The 26717-nt window shown below is 49.3% G+C and overlaps 1 protein-coding gene across 1 annotated transcript; it reads left to right on the top strand.

The window, feature by feature from the left end:
• The first annotated feature begins 1384 nt into the window (after nt 1–1384).
• On the top strand, nt 1385–26519 carry LOC135391680 (uncharacterized). Its single transcript, XM_064622018.1, has 6 exons — nt 1385–2887; nt 5474–5714; nt 7567–7730; nt 18649–18761; nt 24233–24423; nt 25095–26519. Exons 1-6 carry the CDS (start codon nt 1573–1575, stop codon nt 26404–26406), a joined length of 3336 nt encoding a protein of 1111 aa, XP_064478088.1. The 5' UTR covers nt 1385–1572; the 3' UTR covers nt 26407–26519.
• The last annotated feature ends 198 nt before the right edge of the window (nt 26520–26717 follow it).

Below are 26717 nucleotides of genomic sequence, written 5' to 3'. Positions count from 1 at the left end.
ACGGTAATTAATTCAGAGTCGAACACGGGTTCTACGGGTTCTGCGGCTCGTAAGAAATCACACAAGCGTGCAGATGAAAAGATCCTTCAGTCTCGTCACCACGTTTCAACTAGTTTCCTAACCGTACCATTTCATTTCACTTATTTTACTTCAAGAGCCCAGCTAGTACATCCAGGCCATATGAACTCGTGAGTAGTGTCAAACAGAGGTTCTGTATTCCTGGAACGTCGTACGAAGAGTATACAATATATAAGGCTATCGCTGCCGCTTTGCGTACGTGTAGTGGTTTGTCTGCAACCCTGACCCTGACTTTTCGAACCAATCTGACGTTGGAAAGAAAAGCTAAAAACCCGAGTTCCCCCAGCCCTAATGACAGCCATGCGGCGAGCAGTTACGGACGAATAAAGATTGTAGAGCAGACTATAAGAGCAGTCATTGTGTACGGAAAGTGCGAATACCTGTGGCATATAAAGAGGGCAAAGACAACCACGCAATCCGAGGCAATTGATTTTGCACTTCCTTCACGTCATTCCTTGTGAAGTCGGCACTGGACGCATGATTCCCGAGCAACATATCGGCATGCAGACCGATCAATCGAGCGTGCTTCGTGAGTCTACTCGTCGCTGAGCTGTGCACACTAAAAGCAGAACTTCTCCGCATAACACACTCAAGGCCGAACACTTCACAGAATGATCCTGTTATCATTCCTGATTCGAGGAGGGAGGGGGAAGTTCGCACTTTTATCGTATGGTGGTGAAAGGGCCATTGCCGTTGTCGGCCTCACAGAGATGGGCAACGTCAAGACTTGCGCCCTGGGGGAATGTGCGTCCTGGGCCGACTTCTACGGGAACTGTGCCGACATATGCCCGAAAGCGTCTATGGAAAACCCAGGAAAATCCCCAGACAGCGCAGCCGGCACCGAGATTTTAACCCGGGTACTTCCCAGTCTCGACGTGTACAATTCGTGTACAGTAGACGTACAGTGTCCCAAAAAGAGGTGCGCTTCCGTTTCTTGCACAAATCAGAAGCGAGAACGCTATCAGCTAGGAGGGTGTTATGTGGTGAAGTTATGCTTTCACAGCGTAGGACCTCGCGTGAGCGAGGTTTGTCATAGTTTGAACCCAGTGACGACTTCTTAATAGTTACCCGCCTACGGTTACTCAAGTAATACACATGAGAGAAAATGCCTTGTAGCCTTGTAGAGATGGTTCGATGATCTGGTGTTTAAGACAAAATCGGGAGATTCATCCGTTCACCCGAAGGGGAACCTGTTCACAGCGAGTTTAGCGCATTGCCTATCACTGAGTTGCAAACAGGGGACAAAACTGATACCATATAGCTTAATTCCGTGGAACACCGCGGCATCATGCGCCCCTACGGCCGGATTGGAAGACAAAGTCGACGCGCGCCACTTGGTTCGGAAGGTTGTCTGGTGACCAGGAGTGTCGCCCTGGTTCGCAGCGGAAACGCGCTGAAGAAGCCGTCCTGGGGTTCCCTCCGAAGTCCACCAGCCCCCCGACAATCCAGACACGTCATCCTATGCGAGAGCTCTCAGGGACTTCTTGGTGAGCCATGAACGACACCGGGCTGCCCACTCTTGGAGTTTACTCGCTGACGTATCTGAATGGCTCCAAGCGCCGCCGGACGTTTCTGGTACCGCGTATGCATAAGCGTGTAATCTTGGACACCAGCGCTGTACCACTCAAGGATCCTACGGACGCTCAGCAACAAATGCTTTCTGGACGCTCGTCCATGAGTGGAGACACCCGTGCGAATCACGGAAATAACTGGAGGGTGACGGACACTACACGGCTAGAAGGTTCCGTGCAATTTAACGAACCCGAAACGTCTGTGGGCGATACACTGGTTGAAGATCAAAACCTAGATGGGGCACGTCGTCATAACCTCCGAGCACGCCGACAGCTTAGCATCTCGAGCCCACCGATGAAGTGGCAAACAAGCCGACCCACAATTCACAAGCTCAACGCCCCTCCGGCCTCACAGGCAATCTATGAAGCGGCGGCGGTTGCGCAGCTCGCAACGGTACGGGCTACTCAGTCTTCAGGTACATCGCGCGCAGAGGACGCTCGCGTACTGCAAAGGCTTCGGGAAGGAGGTGCTAAACTCTTCATAATACAAAAGCCAGGAAAAGGCTATCGGAGACCCGCTGAAAAGACGTCAGCCGCCGAGCTGGACATAAGAGCAGTGAAGGTTAAAAAATACAATGACTCGCAGGGCAGACGCGAAAAGATGGAGAATAAGGCGATCCAAGAAACTGATAACTACATTGGAATGATTATCGGATATCCAAACCATATAACTGCGCTGAAAGATATCGACTACCGTCACGCGTACGTTGAGAAACTTGAAGCTACTTCAGGGTGCCGAAATACAATACAGGGAGCATCGAGCCCCGCCAGCTGTGGGTCAAACAGCAGGAAAATGAACGGCTTCTTACCAACCGATAACGTAGATTATACCTGCATACCAAACAGCGGTATAACAGACATCTGCACGTCTATCAGCAGTAGGACAGAGAACTGCACGTCATGCAGCAGTACTGCATACAGCCTGAAAGCAGCACGCAGGACGGTTGCTAGCTACCCGTCAACCAGCAGCATCGCCAGCGTTTGTAAAGACACTCCGGGCACGGCAGACATCAGCGAACGAGGTACCGGAGAAACCATATTAGATAAAAGTTGGGTTTCCGTACAGTCTGCTTCCGCAAGCCAAGAAAAGTTGTCAGACGGAGTGTCTGCCACACCGGCAATAGAAACCTTTCGTCAGCAGTACGATGAAGAATACGACGATTCTGAGCTGCCAACGTCTTCCGTAGGAGGGCAACGAAGAAACTGTCTTGCCCTGACTGTTGCTTGTCGTCTGAAAGGTAATACGGCCTTTCATGTTTGAATGCAGTGGAACACCATGCTAAAACTCCCGAGGTTTTTGCTCGATATGGCCATGATTAGAGCTGAGTGCGGGTAAGCAAACTTGGACCCGTACCCGTACAGTACCCGCGCGTGTGTGACCCGCACCCGCAAGAATTTAATCTGGGCGACCCGCACACGCACCCGCACTGCTGTCTGTATACCCGCATACTCGCATTGGGACCCGCAGGGGGACGTGAGCGGTATACACGCGCTCGGCCGCCAGCTCGAACCCCCGTTTTCTTGTTCACCCGCTGGGTGATGAAGATGACGATGCGGGCACGATACACCAGGCTTTCCCCAAATACATGGATGCATTCCTTCTGTTCGTTATTGACATCGGTGTTTGGGATTGAATATCCGACTGAATTACAATTTCCTGGAAATTCGTAGTGTTGGCGACGTGTCTCGGAAGGCTTCAATCGTATGCCAATAAAACTGCAACAAAACGTGTCATTCGGACTTTATAAAATAGCGGGGCGACGGAAAAATACGGGGTAAACGGCATTTGTGTGGCAACTAAATTTTCCACTTTGCAAAAATATTTTCATTTGACACTAATTAAAAGAAATTTAATTTCTTTAATTGAACTCCAAAATTTCCCAAGTTGACCTAACGTTCTTCTTTTTTTGTTTTTGTGTTTTACACAATTAGGGAGCCCGTAGCGAACTTAGTCAGATCCACCAAGAAATCCGCTCGATATTGCAAAAGGAACTGCCCAAAAAAGTGTCGAAATTGAGGCTTCAAAGTTTCGGGTGTTCAACGGCGCATCAAATCAATCGCAAAGATGCGCGGCGAGGAAGACATGCTCCTGTCGCCATTAAGCTACACTCTTAAAAATGAACTTCACCGCACAGCACGCTCCTAGTCAACCATACTCTCAAATGATATCGTTATCTGCCCTGATTTGCTGAAAACGGGGGGCGTACGCCTTTTCTGTGACAATAATGAACAGCATAAGTGCCACAGAAAAGGCGTTCGCCTCCCGTTTTGAGCAAATCAGGGCAGATAACGGTATCATTCGAGATGATGGATGGCTAGGAACGTGCCACGCGGTGAAGTTCATTTTTAAGAGTGTAGAACAATTTATTGTCGGACCGGCATGCAGCACAAGACCCGTTGATAACAAGGCGGGTGACATTCCAGCATACGTTGATAAGCGGCAAACAAAAATGATGCCGCCTCTTTTTTCCCGCCTTTTTTTTTCGACCTATCTTTCATGGGGGCAGGAGCATGTCCTCCTCTCCGCGCATCTTTGCGACTGATTTGGTGCGCCGTTCAATACCTGAAACTGTGAAGCCCCAATTTCGGGACTTTTTTGGGCAGTTCCATTTGCAATATCGAGCAGATTTCTTCGTGGATCTGACTAAGCTCGCTACGGGTTCTCTAATTCTGTAAAAAAAACAAGAAAGATTAATTAAGTAATATATTATTAATTAAAAACAATTAATTATAATAATTAAAATGAAATAAAAATATTTTTGGAAGGTGGGCAAATTTAGTTGCCACAGAAATGCCGTTTACCCCATATTTTGCCGCCGTCCCGTTTTTTTTATAAAGTCCGAATGACACGTTTTGTGAAACACGCTGTATGTCTGCATAAATAATCGAACTCGCACCAGCACTTGCCTGCTGCAGTCTGGCACATGGATTTATACGGCCAACGACATAGGGCAGTGCTGAACTCGCGTGTGACAGAGAGGGACCACTTAGTTGGCCATGGAGTGCATGTAATGCGGGTATACCCGCATTGCCCGCGGTCGTATTGCGGGTACACCCGCATTTTACCCGCAGCAATCGCGAATTCCTACCCGGAATTCGTGACGATGTGCGGGTAACTGCGGCTATACCCGGACCCGCGCTGACCTCTAGCCATGATCATTCTATTTGTATATGGTGTCAGTTATCCATGAAAGTTTTCCAGTTTTTGCTCGATATGTCTATGATTCTATCTGAATATGGTGTCGCCTATTTACGATTTCGTTATTTCTTTTACATTGCGTTAGAAAAAGGAACTTCGCGTGCGTAACGTGCGTAAGAGGGTTGTCTTCACAGAAGATTAACTCTCCACCTTTTCCACAACATTCACGTCCACCTGGACCTGTCGGTTTCTGAAACAAAATAATAGGCAAATACCGACCAGATATCGATACTTCATTGATGCTGTATCGATGTTCCTCGGAAAAGTATCGCGCTTTCGTCTACATTCATTTATATTATCATCAGAGCAGAAATTTACAAAACATGCATGTTTATGCCGATGCCCATGTTGGGAAAATAGGGTTGTTTTGAAACGTCGTTTGGAAGAGGTATCAATCGAAATGGTTCCATCAATATCATCGTGACTTCTGCTCAGGGTCTTGAGTAATATATTCTTCGCGGCAGTTCGATTCGAGAAAGTGTCTGATGCCTTGTGCACTGTTCTCCCGCACTCAGGGATAACTGGAATACTCTTGTAACGGCTCTGTTTTTCACACTGTAGCGTAGCTCTTTATCATTGTTGTCTCGCGACGTCAAATTACGAATTGTCATCATTTGTTTTTCAGAAGGACTGCGTTATCCTCTACTGTTGAACGTGGCCGTCTGCCGTGCAAGAGAGGTGATGATGCGGAACGGGGCACTCATTGTACGAGGACCCATTATCAGCGGACCCGAGATGACGTTATGCCCGCTTCACAAGGAGTACCTTCACTGCACTAGGCGTATCGACGTCAAGTTGATGAACCGGGAGGAATGGTCCACCCTCGCCGCGGGTCCGCACGAAATGGTAGTCGGCTGCGCAGCAAGGTAGAACGTTGCCACATGATTGAGCTGCCCTTGGTACATTTGCTTTACACGTGATCTCAACATGTAATTCCTCTTAATAGGGCGTTACGCGTCTTTTCGCTACGCTTAATTGGTGCTATGCCTTTCTATGTCTTTGTTTGCTGTCCCGTTCGTTTTATTTCAGTGTTGGTCGTTGAGATACCAAACTCTTAAAAATGAACTTCACCCCATAGCACGCTCCAAGCCAACCATCATCTCGCATGATATCGTTACCTGCCCTGATTTGTTGAAAATGGGAGGCGTACGCCATTTTTGTGACAATTATGAACAGCATAAGTGTCACAAAAAAGGCGTACGCCTCCCGTTTTTAACAAATCGGGGCAGATAACGATACCATACGAGATGATTGTTGGCTAGGAGCGTGCTATGCGATGAAGTTCATTTTTATGAGTGCACTCTATGGTAAATTTTCCCCGAGTATAATGAAGGTGCGATTTGCAGTCAAGTCAACTTTGTGTTACGCCTCCACACGTCACCAGAAGTGAAGAAAACAGTAGCGCGATAATATCCAGTACACTCTTAAAAATGAATTTCACTGCACAGCACGCTCCTAGTCAACCATACACTGTTAAAAATGAACTTCACCGCATAGCATGCTCCTAGCCAACCATCATCTCGAATGATATCGTCATCTTCCCTGATTTGTTGAAAACTGGAGGCGTACGCCTTTTTTGTGACACTTATGCGGTTCATAATTGTCACAAATAAGGCGTACGCCTACCGTTTTCAACAAATCAGGGCAGATAACGGTATCATTCGAGATGATGGTTGGCTTGGAGCGTGCTATGCGGTGAAGTTCATTTTTAAGACTGTACTCTCAAATGATATCGTTATCTGCCCTGATTCACTGAAAACGGGGGGCGTACGCCTTTTCTGTGGCAATTATGAACAGCATAAGTGTCACAGAAAAGGCGTTCGCCTCCCGTTTTCAGCAAATCAGGGCAGATAACGGTATCATTCGAGATGATGGTTGGCTAGGAACGTGTTATGCAGTGAAGTTCATTTTTAAGAGTGTTGCGAGAACTGCCCCCTCCCCCCCTCCTTTCCCGGTGCCCTCATCCCAAAAAGCAGATTTTCACGGCATGGCACGCTTAAAACCAGCCGCTGCAGGAAGGCATACAGGAGGGCGTACGCCTTTTTGTGCAATTATCATATTCAAATTGACAGAAAAAGGCGTGCACCCCCTCTTCGGACCAGAAGCCATAACCTTATCATTCGTGGCAACGGCGCACAGCACGCATTGCGATGAAGTTGTGCTTTTAGAGTGTACTGACATTAATCAAAGGGTGCGTTAAACATCACATGCTCATAAAACTATTGCGAAGCCCTGCAAACAGCTTCGCGTTATGCGGCCCAATTTTCAGATAACGACATCCGAACGTCACCAGGCGACGTGGACATCTCGACATCCGGGTATTCCTTGACATAGCCGCAATGCAGCTTCCGTGCTTGCATCCCATCTTTTTGTGTCTGCGTTCCAGCGACTAGCTGTCCCTTCGCACCTGGAAGATTGCCAAAATAACACTAAAATGCTCGTGTCAGGTGGTCCCTAAATAGGGTACCCTGTTCAATGACTCCAGCTGTTGCGCTGCTCCGTTAAGTGAAAGGCTCCTCGTGAGGGCAGGTAACCCGTAATGCTATAGCAAACATCGACACGAAAGGAAAACGAACCCTGTCAAGCGTATGTGTTTCGGAGTGCTTTCGGTTAAAGCCGGAAACACGAACCCATAGTATGCTGCTTATAGCCTACCGTACCGCATTACTCCATGTGACTGCATTCCTCTATAATAACATGCCTGTCTTGTACGTGCAGGAAGCTCTCGCCACCGCTGTCCATCCAGGTGACTGGGTTGGATAGAAGATCCTTCTATACTGTGGCTCTTATCTTCCTCCCACTTGGGGTTCATTATTTAAAAAGTGGAAACATCGGAAGTCTGTGGTCGGAGTCGAACGACGTCATCAGCAAACATCAGATTGGTAGGTTCCACAACAGCGTTTCAAAATCACCCTACAACTTCGGCGAGGTCCGCAAATCTGTACTGAAGTTATTGTTTAATCGGTAGCTATGGGCAAATTCGGATCACAGCATCGACTTAGAACGTAATCGCGCCTTCTCGACCGGGTTCGAACCAGCGACCTTGGCATCAAGAGGAGTAAACGTTATAGGGCAAGGTGGGGCAAAATGAGACAGAAATTTGCAATTGAATATGAAATTTTTATTTTTCGTGTTTTCGGGGGGAAAAAAGCCATTGGCACATTCACAGGGGTCTAGAGGTTCAGACCTGTAAATGCATAACGGATGTAGCCAGTCTAAAATAAACACATAATAAAAATTCAAAAATGCAGATCGTCTTATCTTGTCCCAACCCTCGGGGCAAGATCAGACTTCGCGTGGGGCAAGGCGAGGCACGCGGTGGTAATGAACTATACAAATTAGTTTTTCGCAGTGCAAGCAGACAAAGTGAAGCACGCGAGCCCCAACGCAAATCCCCCGAGCCCACCGCACACCTGGTGTGCAATAAAACCACACAGAACCCGGTGCTATTTTGCTCCACCGTCATTTGCAAACAAGGCACTGCCAGTGGGATGTGTCGCTCGTCGCTCGCTTTTGCGCGCGCTTTTGCTTTGCTGGAAATGTCTTAGGAAGCAGGAAAATTTGCTGGAAAATGCAAAAAAGAAATCTCTGAGGGACAAGCATTACATCACCTAATAGTTGACCTATCCGTTTCTAAATTATGTTAAATTGAAATTGCATTAAGCTTGCATTAATTACAGTAAATTGCCCCATCTTGCGCCGTGCATATAATCGGATGCACGAATTTTTCTGTTTAACACCGGATAACCAAGAGTGCGCATATTTTGGATATATCTGGATGAATGAATAAAGAAATAGGAAGTGAACTTATATTTCAGAATAAGTCTACGAAACGCTGCCGCACAGATGACAAAAAAAGGACTACAGAAAATCGCGCCTTTTTGGCGGGTCTTTACATTTTTTTATTTTATTTTTTCTCTGCAAGGCACACAGCAATCCGGACAACTCTCACGTGCAATAAAGCGCGCATGCAGAGCCACCTATGAGTAAAGTTTCAAGCGCATGCAGCAAAGCGAATTTGAGACGGGCGGCGTCGAACAAAACAAATGTCGCGTCTTGCCCTGTGTCTCACCTTGCCCCACCTTACCCTAAACACGAAAGCTGGTGTAGATCTGTCTGGTGTTCCTACGTGTACACATTTAACGTGACTGCATTTCGCGTACTGCAACTGCTTCTAAGCTTATAACGATAACGTTTGCAGCTCCCCTGTTGTGATGGTATATTATCGCACCTCGAAAATACAAATGGTACATTCAACGACTGCCCAAAATCCCGTGTTCTGGATCTTGCATGGATACCCCAGGGCTCTCCAGTCTGCTTCCTCCATTCAAATATCCAAAGCGCGATAGTCTGCAGACTTACCTAGGACATCTGTTATCTACTGGGTGAAACCGAAACGCGAATGTCGTTCTGGGTCATCCCATAGATATCCAGAACGTGCGCGACCTTGTAGGAATGTCCTATGGATATGAGTGGTTTACTGGGTACCGGCAGGGATATTCCCGGGATTTTGATTTAGGGGGCTGTGAGGTGTCGTAGAGAAGGGGTGCCGCCCATATCCGCTGATTTTGCGACGTTTTAATGCCCTTCTGGACGGTATCTTGGAGGGGTGTTGCAACATTTTTTGGGGAGTGCTGGGAAAATCCCTGGCTACCAGTGACTGCCTATACGGCTGGTACTAGCTCGTCGCCACAGCTACAGCCACTGAAATCACGTTCGCGATTTCGTAAGTTTCGGATTCCGCCGGTCCCGACATAACCGGCGCTCGCCATTCCGTCGCCCACCGATTAGCTGTGCGGGAAGACCTTTTCGACGTATTTCATCAGATTGCTCTGCATATACGCGGCCTATTCACTTGGTGCTTTCGCTGCCATTGTCCGAGATCGTCGAGGAATATTGTGGTACTGAATTTTCGGAGTCGACCGAAATGGATGCGATAGTGGTTGCAACAGCTAGGTCATGCCAGATAAACGCAAAGGACGGTTATTTGCACACATGTAAACCTGCATCGAAAGTCCCACAGCGGCGAGGGTACCAGAGCCGGAGAAAATGGGCACTACGAATGCCGAAACTCGTGCAGCTCTGACATCACAGCACTCGCCGCCGCCAGTGAGGCAGTGCACGAGAAGTGACGTGTATACGCGGCTGCCAATGGGAGTGTACGCAGCTCAGAGCTCTGTGACGTCTGCACTTTGCTCGGGAGTGTGTTCGAGGGCTTGTATCTCGCTAAGTATGGCGTGTAGAAGATTTTTTTTCCTGAGTATTTCGGCGTGCAGTATAATACGTGCATGATGTAATGAACTGAATCTATGAAAGTTAAAATGCGGTCGTGTAAAGCTTTGTTTACAGAAGCGGCGTTGCATGAGATCATATACTTGCAAGGGCCGCTTCACCTGCTATAACTTTTTTCCTGCCATGGACGAAACGTTTAAGAGGAACGCCAGTAGAGTGTCATATCAGTAGCTATCATATTCATTTCAACAAATACAGTAATAAGTTGCTCCTCATGATCCGAGCCCGTTCATACACTTTCCCGCGCCGTGCTCTCCGCAGCAGGGATGAACTAACCAGGGGACGACTTGGTCGGTAGCGATGGAGGCACAAGTTTATTGTACCAGCATATAGCAAAATCACTTGTTACGCGACATGACAATAACGGCGCTACCAAAGCGTCGGAGTAGGGGCTGCGGAGGTAGGAGGGTTCATCCACTCAGCCGATGAGGGATGCAATTTACACGTCTACTCCAACTCTCCAGCCAAAACTGCCCAGCGAACTCGCGCTGGCTTCCGCCAAACCTCGGTTGTCCTTGGCGGCTCAACTGGCCAACACCGGTTCCGTGGTTGGCGCCCTTGAATCCCTGCCTTCAGGGACAAGAGGAATTCCTTCCCTATTATACTTCCCTCGTGCGATGGGGATTTAGAGTCTTTCTAATGAGTGCGAGCCGACGTTCTGGAGCCACCTCTCCGCATCGCGGTGTATACATAGGCGACAGGCGACTCACACTTACACCTCCGGCCGAAGATCGTTGGTCCGACCTCCGAAGGGTCGACCAACGTACATGACGAAATAGTGCTGGTCGCAAGTGCTACCACAAGTTCCACAAATATAGTTCGATAAATGAATATAGGTAGTTCAGTTCACACACAGGAAACGCCCACACACACAAAAAAAGGTTCGTTCAGTGTTCTTGAATACAAGGAGTGCCTCACTGACTTACAAGCACTTCACACACAAGAGCAGCTCAGTCTCTTCCGCGCCCGCGAGTGCGCCGTCATGCATCTGCATGGCCGCCATACGCGAGGTCCCCGTCTGTGACGTGTTGATCCCAGATTTCATTATCTAACCGAGAGAGTGCGTCGGCGTTGCCGTGCGATTTCCCTTTTCTGTACTTTACAGTAACGCGGTACCGTTGAAGAGCGAGAGCCCATCTGATCAACTTAGAACTGCGGGGCATGCTCGCGGTGAGGTACGATAGCGGGTTGTGATCCGAAATCACGAACACTTCAGCGCCGAACTGCCAGTTGTCGAAACGCTTTAGCGCCCACACTATGGCGAACGCTTCCTTTTCGATTGTTGACCATCGTCTTTGGGTAGGAGTGAGCTTGCAGCTGGCGAACTCTATTGGTACCTCTGTATCCCCTTCCATCTGGGCTAAACAGGCTCCGACGGCATAATCGGACGCGTCGGTATACAACCAGTATGGTTTCGATAGGTCAGGGGTCGCGAGAGCGGTAACTGAACACAATGCGTTTTTCAGCGCGTCCAATGCATTTTGTGCGCTTTCTGACCACGGTACCACGTTTAGTGTCCCCTTGCCGGTCAACTCTGTGAGGGGTAACGCCAGTTCTGCATACTTGGGTATATATTCCCTGTAGTATCCGAAAAGGCCTAACGCACTTCGTACGTCACGCTTGGATATGGGCCGCTTTAACCCCCTAATTGTAGCCAGCTTCGACGGGTCGGGCGCGTGTCTGCCCGAACCAATTACATGCCCGAGGTACGGTACCGATGGCTGTGCTATCTGACATTTGTCTCCCGCAATTGTGAACCCGGCCGACAGCAATTCGCTGAAAACTGCGCGCACGTGTCTCGCGTGGTCCTCCCACGACTCCGAAAAGATCGCGATATCGTCTAAGTACGCCGTGGAATATTCTCGATGACGGCGCAACAACACGTTCACAATGCGCTGGAATGTAGCAGCGGCATTCCTCAGCCCGAAGGGCATTACGCGCCATGCAAATTGACCTTCGTGCGTGACAAATGACGACAATTTTTGAGAGTCCTCGGCCAACGGCACCTGCCAATACCCTCGCCGAAGATCTACCAGTGTTATATAAGCAGCGCGACCTACTTTGTATATCAGCTCCCGTGTCAGTGCCATCGGGAACGCGTCCTCCTTAGTCGCTGCGTTCAGAGCGCGGTAATCCGCGCAGATACGGGTTTCCCCATTTTTCTTTGAGACACATACAATGGGGTGCGCGTGTTCACTTTCTACCGGGTATATAAGCCCCTGGGCCAGCAGCTCATTCACCTGTCTCGTGACCTCTCCCTTTAGTGTGTCCGGAATGCGGTAGTGGTGTGGCCTTCTAGGCGTCTCGCCTCCCTTCAGCTCTATGCGGTGTTCCCCAACCTTCGCGATCTTTGTTTGGGTTCGGAACAGCTCCCGGAATTCGCGGAGGAGAGCACTCATTTCCCTTTTTTGTGCCGATGCGAGGTGGTCCAATTTCTGGTCCGGGACGCCACTGACATCTCCCTCCTTATCTGGCCCAGAAGGCGCATAACTAATTTCGCCGAAATCTTCCTCGCATTCGAAGAGGACTCCTACCTGTCCCACTCTCGCATTGTATCCGCGCAGCTTATTAGCGTGAACGGTTCGTCGCTTTCCGTCGGCATCCTCTATGACGTACGAGTGCTGGCGCTCCTGCTTTAATACGGTATAGGGACCGCTCCAACGCGGGTGCATTTTGTTCGGGGGGGCGGCGTCGTGAAGTAGGACCTGTTGCCCTTCCGCGAATTGCTTGTCCTTAGCAGCGCGGTTGTAATATCCCGTATAGTTTCGCTGCCTCTTTTCACTAACCGTTTCTGCCATTTCTGCTGCTCTAGAGAGGTCGTCTCTCAGCTGACGTAGGTACTCGGCGGGCGCTTCGCGTAGCACATCCGGGACGTCGATTTCGTCCGTCCACGAACGCTTCAGAATCGTTAAGGGCCCCGTCGGTGACCTACCGTACAGCAACTCGAACGGGGCCACGCTGGTAGTGTCGTGTGGCACTTCCCTATAGGCCCAAAGTAGGTACGGGACGAACTTGTCCCAACCTCGTCCCTCACGCTGGATCACGTGGTAAAGCATGTTCCTGTTCCAGCGCTCCACTGACCCATTACTCTCTGGATGCTCCGGGGTTGAAAATCTAGGAGTGCATCCTAGTTTCTTGAGCATCTCCTGGGTCAACGCAGCAGTAAAATTGGTCCCCGCTACAGATTATTTCTGGGATGCCCGTACGACTGAAAACCTCGAGCAGTGCATCACACGTTGCTTTCGCTGTCAGTGACCACATACATATGACCTCGGGCCACCTTGTGTGTAGGTCCACCGCGCACAACGCGTATCTATGGCCGCGGGACGACGGTGGTTCGATGGGGCCTATGATGTCTACATTTATGCACTGAAACGGTCTCTCAGGGCGCGTGAGTGGCGTTATCGGGATGCGGTCATCCTTGCGTTTATCTGCCCTAACTTGGCACCCATGACAAGATGCACAGTGTCGCCTAACATCAGCCTCGATACAGGGCCAATAAAAGCTGTATTTTATGCGTGCGGTAGTTTTGCGAGCGCCCAGATGTCCGCCCCACGGGGACTCGTGTGCGAGTTGCAACACTTCACCCCGTCGCGCCTGCGGCAACACCAGCTGCGCAACGGCCCTTCCCCTTGCGGCCCTTCGGCCCTTCCCATTACCTTGTCGCTGTGGTAGAGAATCCCGTCTTGCAGATACATTCCGTTCCTTCCCTTGGTCGCGTCTTGGAACGCTTCCGTGAGTGTAGCGTCTGCTATTTGCGCTCTCTTAAACTCGTCGGCCCTAGCTACGGGTTACCTTGTCGCTGTGGTAGAGAATCCCGTCTTGCAGATACATTCCGTTCCTTCCCTTGGTCGCGTCTTGGAACGCTTCCGTGAGTGTAGCGTCTGCTATTTGCGCTCTCTTAAACTCGTCGGCCCTAGCTACGGGTTTATCATACCCCTCGTCCTCTCCTGTACTACCGCTGTGGCCTGCGCTCGTCAAACTGACCTCATTCACTCGCGCCGCGTGTACCGGGATCTCGTTGGTGCCGCCACTAGTTGTGTCGTTCCCCCATAGCGTCATCCAAACTTCGGGGGTCAAAAAGTCGTGCATATCCTCAGCCCGATTGCCCGGGTGCGACTCTGTTGGCGTCTGCGCTCGGGACGTCGCTCCCCACTTCGGAGCGTTCAGCTGTTCGCGCCCTTCCCCGTTACCAGTGGTCGGCGTGCTATCACTCGGTACCCCAAACAGTTCACTCTTCGCACGACTACCGTAAACCGAGTCGCTGTGACAGGCCTTTCGCAATGTCTCCCAATCGTCGGCTGATAATAAACAATCGGTCCTGGGAGAGAGCTCGTCGGTTATGGCGCACAGTATCGACACGCTGTCGTCGATCTCGCTGGGGTTATTGTTTACCGCAAGTAGCCTAAGCGGGAGGGTGGCCAGCTTAGCTTTGACCTTGTTGTCGAACGCGGACTCTAGGACAATGGATCCACCCCTTTCGCCTATCCCGCTCGGAATCACGCTCTCTCTCACGACGGTGATTTCGCTGCCCGTGTCGACAGTTGCGTCGATGGTCCGATTTCCGCAGAGAATTTGGGTTTGCTGAAGAGGCGAAAGTGGGACGCCGGTCGTTCCAAATATTGCCACACGAGCTGTTAGCGGAGCTGCGGCCCCTGCCCCCATTAGCCCATTCGAAGTGTTCGGCGTTCCGTAGCTGGCCGCACCTGCGCGACGCAGACGTGGGCAATCGGCCCTTCGGTGGCCAGTGCCGCCGCATTCGAAGCATGCCCTCTGATTGTTATGCCCGCGAAACCGGCCTTGGGTTCTCGCGTTTGGTTGCTCGCGCACTTGCGATGCTCCGGCTTGTTCGTTACGCTGGGGTCTCGGAGTCGCCGCGTCGAGGTCCTCGAGCGAATGCGACACTTGAGTAGCCGCGGGGTTGGGGAGTTTCCTCTCCGCTTCGTCGTGTACGGCGAGAGCTCGGCAATTTTGAAGGCGTCTAGCCATCCGTCACCCTCTCGAAGCGTTACGTACTTTATTGCGTTTGTGCCGATCGTTGTTTTCAGCTGATCTGCAACTAGCAATTCCACTAGTTTGTCTATGTCCTTAATCTCTCTGGCCTCGATGTAGTACGTCAGGTAACTACCGAGACGCCTTGCGAACTGTTTCCAGGTCTCCTTCTTTTCTTTCGTGGCACTGAGAAACCTCCTCCGGTATTCACTAGGCGAAAGTCTTAATTCTTTGAGTACTGTCGACTTAAGGGACTCAAACGTGAACTGTTCGCCGTCCAGCCTGGAGCAAAGATAGCCCATTTTACTAGCGATTACTGGGTACATTAAATGTGCCCTGACGTCTGCAGGTACCGCGTATTTCTCGAAGACTCGCTCTACCGTATCGAACCAAACCGGCGTTTCCGCGTCTGCCGGAAATTTTGGTATAGCTCCCTGAAGCATTTTAGAGAAATATCGCAACGGGTCGTTCCCGTAAGTTTGTCCTCTCGACAGAGACATTCTGTCATCTTCTCGCGCATCAGCTGCTCGCCTCAACTCCTCCAGTTGGACCTGCAACATAAGTTGTTGCGTCTTCTCTTTTTCTATTGCCAATTTCGTACGGAGGTCCGACGCTTCAGTCTCCGTGTCGCTCACATCTCCGCCATCGGGTATACTTTCGGTACCCATCACCCGTCTCCCCGTCTTTCGCGCTTCGCGTTTTGGGACCTGCCATTGCAGTGCTAGCGTGCCGTCGCCCGCAAAACGAACGAAGAGAAAGAGCTCACCTCCAATCACTGCTTTGCCTCCTCTTCCTGTGGTCGCCGTAGCAGCCTTCAGCACTCCACCGATGCTTTGTCACACCCAGTGACCCTGTATGTGCCGGTGCCGAAGTTCACGTTGCCAGAGGGAACCGCTTGAAGCCTTACACCACAATGTCGATGTCTTCGAGCTTCCGCAGATGATGGAGCGCACTTGCTGAGAAGAACTCGGGGCAGGATCCAGTCGACTGCGCCAGTAATAAGTTGCTCCTCATGATCCGAGCCCGTTCATACACTTTCCCGCGCCGTGCTCTCCGCAGCAGGGATGAACTAACCAGGGGACGACTTGGTCGGTAGCGATGGAGGCACAAGTTTATTGTACCAGCATATAGCAAAATCACTTGTTACGCGACATGACAATAACGGCGCTACCAAAGCGTCGGAGTAGGGGCTGCGGAGGTAGGAGGGTTCATCCACTCAGCCGATGAGGGATGCAATTTACCCGTCTACTCCAACTCTCCAGCCAAAACTGCCCAGCGAACTCGCGCTGGCTTCCGCCAAACCTCGGTTGTCCTTGGCGGCTCAACTGGCCAACACCAGTTCCGTGGTTGGCGCCCTTGAATCCCTGCCTTCAGGGACAAGAGGAATTCCTTCCCTATTATACTTCCCTCGTGCGATGGGGATTTAGAGTCTTTCTAATGAGTGCGAGCCGACGTTCTGGAGCCACCTCTCCGCATCGCGGTGTATACATAGGCGACAGGCGACCCGCACTTACAAATACACTGTTAAAGGAACGCCTTTTACCACATAAGGGAAGACGCAATAGACCTCTCCCCGTTTGTAAACAAGTAACGTCAGCGGCACGGCGTGACGGCAGCGAACAAGTGCCCATTCGTGGAACCCAGCCCTCTCCTTCCGATTTGTTTCGGTTTTAGTCTGTCTACCAACGTCATGGTGACGTTTCTCGGGTAGAGGTTTGTTCACTATGCCCAACAGATTTCTGAGATACAGCTGTAGTTGTAGCCGAGTCAAGGAAACACAGAAGGACGAACGTAAAAAAGGGCACTACAGCGCTTATCTGGTCGTGGAATGAAAGACGATGTTACCTTGACACAAACACGTTCCTTTGATGTCACGTTCATGTTCCTTTTGTATTGCCGTCAAGGCAACGCCATCATGCGTTTCGACAGGAGGAATTTTTACACTTTAGTGCCCCTTCAAGCTTCCCAGCGCCTATAGTTGTATACCTGGATAAAGAATGGTTGTTGATGGACTGGCGGCCGGAAAAAGCCTGCAATATCTGTGACCGGTAACCGGAACCTGTGTGTTTGAACCCCTGGTGGTTCGAAACTTTCATTCTAATTGAAACAAATGTACGTGGCAGGAGCATTCGAGTCCCGTGAGACCTTACGCTCGAAATCGCTGTGTTGCGGAATTGATCCACGAAATGTTGCAGCCCTTGGTGTTTAATATACGCGCCCCGAGGATGTACACAGCATGAAGAATGACATCCATGAGGGGGGACATGAAGGTGAGGTAGCTCCCTGTCTTTCTGGGAAGGAAGACTCTTCCTTCTCTCTCTCTCCCTCTCACTGCAAATAAGCTGTTTTTCTAGAATGAAGTAATGTTTGTCTCGACTCTAAAGAGAACGGACGCCTTTGCCTCTTCTGGCGTTAGAAATGCGTTGTAGTTGCGTTTATACTGAGCAGCGTGGATCAGATGCTTCCCAGTTTAACGAGTGTTTCGTAGATTCACAACAGTTGTACTTCTAAAGTTATGTGCGTCTTGCATTGAGAGCTTTAGCGCAGGAAGATCTTCCAGTTTATCTCCAGTTCCTCCAGTTTTCAACAAATCAGGAAAGCGGAAGATATAATTCTACATGGTGGCTGGTTCCGAGCGTCGTTAGTCGCGGAAGGATCGGAAGTTGTGGTGGGGGCTTGTTTATGTCTACCGGAGAATGTCATGTACTGGCTTGAACACGATTATCCTCTCGACCGCGTGACTTTGCATGACGTTCACTTTGGGGTTGAATAATACTAAGCAAAGCAGAATGTTTGTGCTCTTCAAACAGATGTTTATGTCGCCCACAAATACGAAAAAAAGCTCGGTTCTGCCCATCACACACAAACATAAAATGCATTGAATGTCTCGATACTCCATGAATTCTGCACGTGGAACCAAACAAGTAAACAAGCTGTGACTTCATGTGGATTCATGCACATCAAGTGAACTATACTTCGGGATAGGTTAACTCCTGCATGCCAAGTCCGGCCACAAATCTTAAGATGTGCTGACTGGCTCAGGCGGACGCTTAACGCTTCCGAGTCACAATGCATGCGCTCGCATGCTTCAGAGTGTGACGTCTGAACTGGTTATGTTACGAAAACACCTGCCAGAATGCGTGCTTTTAAAGGAAACATGTAACATATTGGCGCTTACGAAACATGTCCATCTGCTTCCACGTCTGCCGCCCTCTCGTACGCCCCAGAGCAGTCTGGCATACGCCACTCTCTGGATGAAGGGTGGAGTATGAGTAGGCTGGTGCACCTAGATTGCGTAGCCTATGTTTGCACAATTACTGGAGCGGAGCTCGGCAACGCCACGTCGCATTCCGCCAAACGTAGCTGTTTTTTTGTTGTTTTTTTTTTCGACAGCCAGCCCTTTCCAATTTTGAGGGGCATGAATTATGTGACCGGCGTACATAAAAGTTAATGAATCGTAAATATAGATAGTGGTAGCCTCAACATTTATACACGTTCTCTCCTTGTATATCGCAGCTCCGGAGTACATGCATCACTTGGGACTGAGGTCGGGATCATCATGGATGCGTGAACCCATACACTTCGATCGCTTAAAGCTGACCGTCCCGCCTTCTTCGAAGCCGTCCTGTGTATGGTCACGATGAGTCCCAGATTTTCACACAATTTACACATAACAGGGAACGTTGAACACAGAAAGAGCATGCCAGCTCGTTTATATGTAAGGAAGGTAGAGTCTTCTTGAGTCTGAGGAGTGTCGTCCTAAGCCGTGTTGCCCTCGTCTTCGTCCGCACTTTTCAGGCTGGAGGAGGTGCTACCTTCCTCAGGGAATGTTGTTTTTGCGGCTTTATAACCTTAGACATTTAGTATGCCGTTTGCACTTCATTTGGTATGCGAAAGGTTTGGAGTGTAGTGCAGCGAATCTTGCAAAGAAACCTGCAAACTTGACATTACAAAGTACCAGGAGTGCCAACGAGTTCCTAATCGCTGCCATGTGTCGTCATTAGAGAGTCTTACCAGAGCAGCGTGTATAACGGTCGCTGCCTGGGCGATAGGGAAGGAACAGATCGTGTCCTCGCCAGAAAGATTTTCCGCGAGAACCAGACTGGAACACCGTTAAGACACATGTCGTCCCATCTTTCTTCCAGAGCAGAAGGAGACATTCCCCATGATATTATTGTTCGCAGAAACAAACATACTTCCATTTGTGTAGTTCACGGACAGGACACTGTAGAATATACGAAATATAACCTTTGAACAGTTCAAATCATCACAGCAGCCCTCCCTCCCCCCCCCCTCCCCCACGGAATGACATTCGAACCAGCGGCGACAGACTTCTCCTGTATTTTCCATGGCGATTGTGTGGCCTCTGATGAGCAAGAAATACTAACGCTCGGCGAAGTCTTCCAGGGACAAAGCTTTGTAAGGAGCCATTACGCCATCCACAGAATACTTGTCTGCTGTTGAATATAGATGGGATCCATCGTGTCGGCATACCTCCCTTCTCTCCTAAATGATCGTACTGGCCGTGTTCAACCGGTTCCCAAAAACCCTGTAGAGGAACACCACCTCCCTGCCACATCACCAGCCGTCCCTGTTCCACGTGCCGCACCTCTTTCTCCTCTTCATGTATCCGCGAACCTAAACTACTAGCTCTCCACCGCTCCGCGTCTGAAGGGGAGAGAGTGATGTGGCGGCCCGTGGATGACAATGAAGACGTGCCTCTGCTGCTGCGCGCCACTGCACCTGCCAGCCCGTTCTACCGGCACCATCCTCGCGTGAGGCCACGAACATCTGTCCGCTGGGACATTCCATCACCGCAGGTTAGAACCATACCATCTCCTCCACAACCCTATTAAAGCTGAGCACTTTGTAGGCATTCGAATGACACTTCAGCACCAGAAGTGAGCAATCCAGCGATCCGTCGAAGGTACGAGGAGTGTTCAAGCCAAACCCGGACTGTCTGCCTCCGAAGTTTAGAAATAGCTCGCGCTACTTCTTTTTCGTCATTTTCACACGTGACAGCTTCCGCGTTCACCACGTGGTGGTCTAAAGTCCGTGTAAAACAAGAAACACGTCCTGGACAAGATAGCCGATAACGAGGTGAGTGCGCATATCGAACAGCGAATTGTCATGAAGTTTCTCGTGAATGAAGGCGTAAAGTCATCTGAAATTCACCGACGACTTCAGGCTCAGTATGGCCGCGATACACTTAGCCGCGGCAAAGCGTTTGAGTGGTGCAAACGGTTCCGAGACGGCATACATCAGTACAGGACGGTCCCGGCCGGGGCGGCTCAGAGCTCCAGTCTCAGAGTTCCTGAGAACATCCAACTTGTGCAGCGCCTGATCCTCAAGGACCAACGGATAACATTTCTCTAACTGGCTCAAAAGACGGACCTTTGTTTGGGAGCGTTGAACACTATCATTCATGTACACCTCGAGTTTCGGAAAGTCAGTGTCGGTTGGGTCCCGAGGCAGCTCTTCGTGTTTGACCTCCAGGGAAGACTGGAAATCTCCCAAGAGCTAAGGTACCGTTTCAACACTGAAGGACAGCCGTTCCTTGATCGGATCATCACGTGCGATGAAACGTGGGTGCACCATTTCACTCCTGAGTCTAAACGCGCATCAAAACAGTGGAAGCATCCGGGATCGCCAGCTGCCAAGCAGTCTCCAAGCACTCCGTCTGCGGGTAAGGTCATGGCCACGGTTTTCTGGGACAAGGCTGCGTTGTTCATGTTGATTATCTGCCCAGCGGTACCACCATCAATAGTGCATATTACTGCCAGGTTCTCAGGGATGTGCATAAGGCGCTGAAGCAAACGCAGCCGAGCCTCATCACCATAGGAGTGCTCCTCCTACAGGACAATGCACGCCTGCATACCGCGCATCTCACGACACGCACCTTACAGGCAGTTGGTTGGGAGTTGCTTCCACACCCCCCTTACAGTCCAGACCTCGCCCCCAGCGATTTCCATCTCTTGAGGCCACTGAAGGCGTTTCTTGGGAGCCGCCACTTCAGCTGCGACGACGAGGTCAAGAATGCCGTCCGATCATGGCTGCTGCGCGCCGGCAAGAATTTGTACGCTGCTGGCATCCAAGCCCTCGTGAAACGCTGGGACAAGTGCATTAGTGCAGCTGGAGATTACGTTGAAAAATATCTTTAAAAAAAAACTAATTTCTCGCCTGTAAGTTCATTTTACTTTTGCGAAAAACGAAGAGGCCCGGTTTGACTTGAACACCCCTCGTAGATCGATCTAAGCAGAAGCCCTAAAGCGAGAGCCGTAAATATTTCGAGGCACATATTACAAAGCTAGAACACACTAAAAGAACAAGCAGAACCGAACTCGAGTCGCACTTTAAACAAACCTTTGTTCACATTTCCCGTTTCCCATTCCATTGTCTGATGGCATTACAGGAGACATGCCCAGGCTCCCGTCCCCTAGTCCAAACGTCTGAACAGCCTCCGCTGGTAGGTGATCTCACATCCACCTACCACTAGACTATACTGTTGCTGCTACTACACTCTCAAAAATGAACTTCACCGCATAGCACGCTCCTAGCCAACCATAATGTCGAATGATATCGTTATCTGCCCTGATTTGTTGAAAACGGGAGGTGTACGCCTTTTCTGTGACAATTATGAACAGCATAAGTGTCACAGAAAAGGCGTACGCCTCCCGTTTTCAACAAATCACGGCAGATAACGATATCATTCGAGATTATGGTTGGCTAGGAGCGTGCTATGCAGTGAAGTTCATTTTTAAGAGTGTACTACTGCTGCCCCAACTCTTTTTGTTCCGTGTTAGCGCCGCAAAGCAAATGTGACTATGAGCGGCATAAGGATGCCGACAGGTGGAGAGAGTGTAGCAGGAAGGAGTGGGCGACATGGGGTTAGTATGCGTCCTGGGCCGACTTCAGGGGAAACTGCGCCGACATTCGTTCCCCCTGAAGTCGTCCTAGGACACACACTGCCCCCGTGTCCCCCACTCCATCCTGTTGTCCTCTGCTACTACTAAGGACTGCTGCCACCACCCCTAGCTTTGAGCAGCTACCTACTACAATTAGTACAAATACTATACTGCTGCCTGCTACTATTACCACCATCATTACTACTGAACCAAAAGTAGACGGTTCAACCCTGGCCGAACATGCCAGCAATTCGGTGAAGGGGACACAAGCTGCATGCGAAGAAATATTTTTTTTTTAAGTGCGCTTCATGTTCTGTCTGTCTTGTCCGTGTGCTGTATCTGTTTAGCGCTTTTGATTGCATACGCTGTACTAGAAAATCCCAAGGGACAGATTTCGTGAGAAAGGCCTAACATTTCACCTCGTTCATGTCATGTCAGATATAAAGCACACTCTTAAGAATGAACTTCACCGCATTGCACGCTCCTCGCCAACCATAATCTCGAATGATATCGTTATCTGCCCTGATTTGTTCAAAACGGAAGGCGTACGCCTCCCGTTTTCAACGATAACGATAACGATATCATTCTAGATGATGGTTGGTTAGGAGCGTGCTATGCGGTGAAGTTCATTTTTAAAAGCGCAGGTCTGACAGAGTGCTGTCGGATGCAATTACACAGCATAGGCAAGGTACGATTCACATACACTCTTAAAAATAAGCTTCGCCGCATAGCACGCTCCTAGCCAACCATCATCTCAAATGATATCATTATCTTCCCTGATTTGTTGAAAACGGGAGGCATACGCCTTTTTTGTGACACTTATATGCTGTTCATAATTGTCACGAAAAAGGTGTACGCCTACTGTTTTCAACAAATCGTGGAAGATAACGATATCATTCGAGATCATGGTTCGCTAGGAGCGTGCTATGCGGTGAAGTTCATTTCTAAGAGTGTAATACCTTAGGCGATTCACGTGGTGACTCTCCTGTCGTGGTTCTCGTCTTGTTGTTCCAAGAATTGATATCCATAAATTCTTCAGCATTAAACGAGCCATTAAAGGAGGTAAAAACTCCAATCTGCATGCACTTAGTTACGGCTGTAATAGATGCAGCGTTATTCTTCTAGGATTCGTAATTCTACTTACAAGTTATTGTTCGATTCTCCTCGTTCATAACGTGTGCAGCGTTAACACAAAAACGCACGTTTTTTTTTTTTTTTTGATACGGGCGTGTAGACACACCGCCATCCAGATACCTCTATCCATTGTTACGTCATCTGAAGAATTGTAGCACCCCATCACACGCCAACGCGAAGGTACACATAACGTTCTACTTTACACTCAAAATGAACTTCGCCACATGGCACGCTTCTATCCAATCATCATCCCGAATGACAACGTTCTCGTCGCTGATCTGTTGAAAACGGGAGGCGGAGATAATTTTGTAGTCATAATGCAGTACATAATAGCGCCACATAATAGGCAACGCCTCCCGTTATCAACAAATCAGGAACGAGAACGTTGTCATTGGGGGTGATGGTTGGCTAGCAGCGTGCTCTATATGTGGTGAAGATACGGACCTATCGGATTCATCTATACAAAAAGTGTCACAGCCAGCAAGTTAAAATCTTTTCTGTAATGGAAAAATGATAACATATTGGATTTCTGCTACACTCTTAAAAATGAACTTCACCGCATAGCACGCTCCTAGCCAACCATCATCTCGAATGATATCGTTATCTGCCCTGATTTGTTGAAAGCGGGAGGCGTACGCCATTTTTGTGACAATTATGAACCGCATAAGTGTCACAGAAAAGGCGTCCGCCTACCACTTTGAACAAATCAGGGCAGATAACGATATCATTCGAGATTATGTTTGGCTAGGAGCGTGCTATGCGGTGAAGTTCATTTTTAAGAGTGTAGGGCTGTCAAGTACACTCTTAGAAATGAACTTCACCGCATAGCACGCTCCTAGCCAACCATCATACCAATGATATCGTTAGCTGCCCTGATTTGCTGAAAACGGGAGGCGTACGCCTCCCGTTTTCAACAAATCACGGCAGACAACGATATCATTCGATATGATGGCTGGCTAGGAGCGTGCTATGCGGTGAAGTTCATTTCTAAGAGTGTAGCCTTACACGAATCGACCCTGTTTCTACTCATCTTACGATTATCTTTGTTCATCTACATTCAGGTTGCATTGGAACGGCGTCGCATGTACCAACCTGTCCTTCAGTTCCGCTGCATGAAACATTCGACTGCCGTGAACGTTATCCTTCCAGAACTTCGCTTCATTGCCGTGTACGCTTACCAAAATCCCCAAATCAAGCTGCTCAAGGCACGGTACAGGAAGAATGGACTGGAAGGCATCGATATAAACAACCCGTAAGATCAAATTCTTTGATTTTGCATCTTTGATGTCCCAAGAGAGATGCTTCTTTCTAGCGTTGCTATCATCATCCTCATCCTACGCGTTTTCATAGGAGCTGTTGCTGTTGTCTGCTATGGTAGTCGTATGTCCGCTTCTGCCCGTTCAAAATTCGTCCAATTTCCATCGTCCAATCATGATGCAGATCTCGCGAGCCGATGAGTAGCGCCCTACACTCTTAAAAATGAACTTCACCGCATAGCACGCTCCTAACCAGCCATCAACTCGAATGATATCACTATGTGCCCTGATTTGCTCAAACGAGTAGGCGTACGCCTTTTTTGTGACACTTATGCTGTTCATAATTGTCACAAAAATGGCACATACGCCCCCCGTTTTCAGCAAATCAGGGCAGATAACGATATCATTCCAGATGATGGTTGGCTACGAGCGTGCTATGCGGTGAAGTTCATTTATAAGAGTGTAGCGGATCGTGCGGACGGCTCCCCATTGGGTTTGCCGATTATATCACATGGTCACTATAATGTAGTAGGTTGTGGCGGCACAATGTCGAAAGAATGCAGATCTATCGATATGGTACAGTTATCGCTACTGATTGAAATTACTATCTGGAAGTTAGCCATTTTTCGCAGCTCGATATAAGCGGACCTACTCTTGCTGTTTGCAGTCTACGCCATACAAGACGGTGCTATTCCGTTTCACCTGTAGATATATCGCTGCCAAAATCTCCGTTGAATAACATCTTCCAAGACATACTGTACAATCTTGAAGAGGAAAACGTCGACAGTCCGGACGATGCAGGTGCTAGGGCAGCTCCCACCAGCAGACGTCCTGCCGACGATACCGTCCTGAATGGTCAAGACAACGAAGTGCCAGAAAAACGGAGGAATCTCGTCGATGTTTCTAGGGCACCGTCTGCTAGAAGTACAGCAGGATCTGAACGACCATCCAAAGCTTCTGGAGACTATGTGGTAGAAGGCTATGAATGCCTGAGTTTAAGTGAAAGAGAGGAAGGTTCTTGTGTTGGTCGCGCTGCGGACACAGTTGTTGACACAGCCGCTGCTCACCCTGGCGGATGTACGGCTAGTAACGTCAACCCTGCGCCAGAAAAGTTGAGCATGGTTTCACCTTCTCACCATTCTCGCAGCATCGTTACTGCAAATACACCAGTGGCTTTAAGCAAATCTACAACACCGGTTGATTTTCCAACGATAGATGACTTCTACACAAGGCTAGCAAGGTCACCGCTGGAAAACCCCGGTTATTTCGACGTCGCCGATATTTGTTTAGGTGATCGTTCTCCAAGCGGAACAAATAGACGCGTACAAAACGATCGCCTGGGCTCGCCTGTTAATGTCGACAGAAGACCCAGTAGCATAGAAGCATTGCTTGGCATTACGGACGAAGATCTCAAGTTCATTATAAACCGTACGGTGCACGAAACGACCAGCAATATGCCACAGCATATCCAGCTCTGCGAATATTCAGCAGGCGAAGTACTGAGTACTTCGCCTGCGTTCTCAAGCGACTGGTGTAACAGTCAAATAGCGGAGGACATAGGCGGCGGTTATGCCTTTTCAAGCACTCCGAAAACTGGCGGCGATTGGTCGAGTAACCAGGGCGCTCTGGGCATGACAGGCGACTGTGGAGCTTTGTGTGGCACAGGGCTCATATCCGAATGGGTGGGCAATCTACGCACAGAAGCTGTAACACATGACTATGCTATTTTGCACACACCAAACATGTCCGCCCATGGATCTCCCGGAAGGAACGACAGTTTGGAAACCGTTAGCGAGACGGACAGGGCAGTTATGTTTCTCTTGCAAGATGCTGAAGCAGCAAAGGCGAAGGTCAGCAGATGTATTGATGATAATACCAGGCAAGTCGATTTTGCCGCAAGCTATAATGACGAAGACAGCTTGTTCGAGCCTAGTTGGAAATGGTATGCACATGATGCTAAGGGAGAATCATCTGCATAAGCTAGCTCAGACAGCTTCGAACGAGCTTGTGTCGTTAACTAGCGTGCGTTTTATGCACCAGTAAGCGTGCCATAATCAATAACGAAATAATAAAAATGTGTTAACCTCGGCGACCCTGTGGCAGTGGAAATGGTAATTCTCCCGAATACGATCGATCGTGAGCGATGCCACAATGGTTGGTCTCGGAATTAACTTCGCCGACACATTCCAATTATGTATAGTACACATGTGAAGCATTTCTAATGCTTACTACTGCAGGGAACATGATTAAAACGCAGTGCAAATACTTGAAAATGAAAGTAATTACAGTA

The sequence above is a fragment of the Ornithodoros turicata genome, chromosome 4, assembly GCF_037126465.1.
Source record: "Ornithodoros turicata isolate Travis chromosome 4, ASM3712646v1, whole genome shotgun sequence".
NCBI lineage: Eukaryota > Metazoa > Arthropoda > Arachnida > Ixodida > Argasidae > Ornithodoros > Ornithodoros turicata.
Note: the sequence above shows the minus strand (reverse complement) of the source record. Positions and strands in the feature narration are given on the sequence as shown.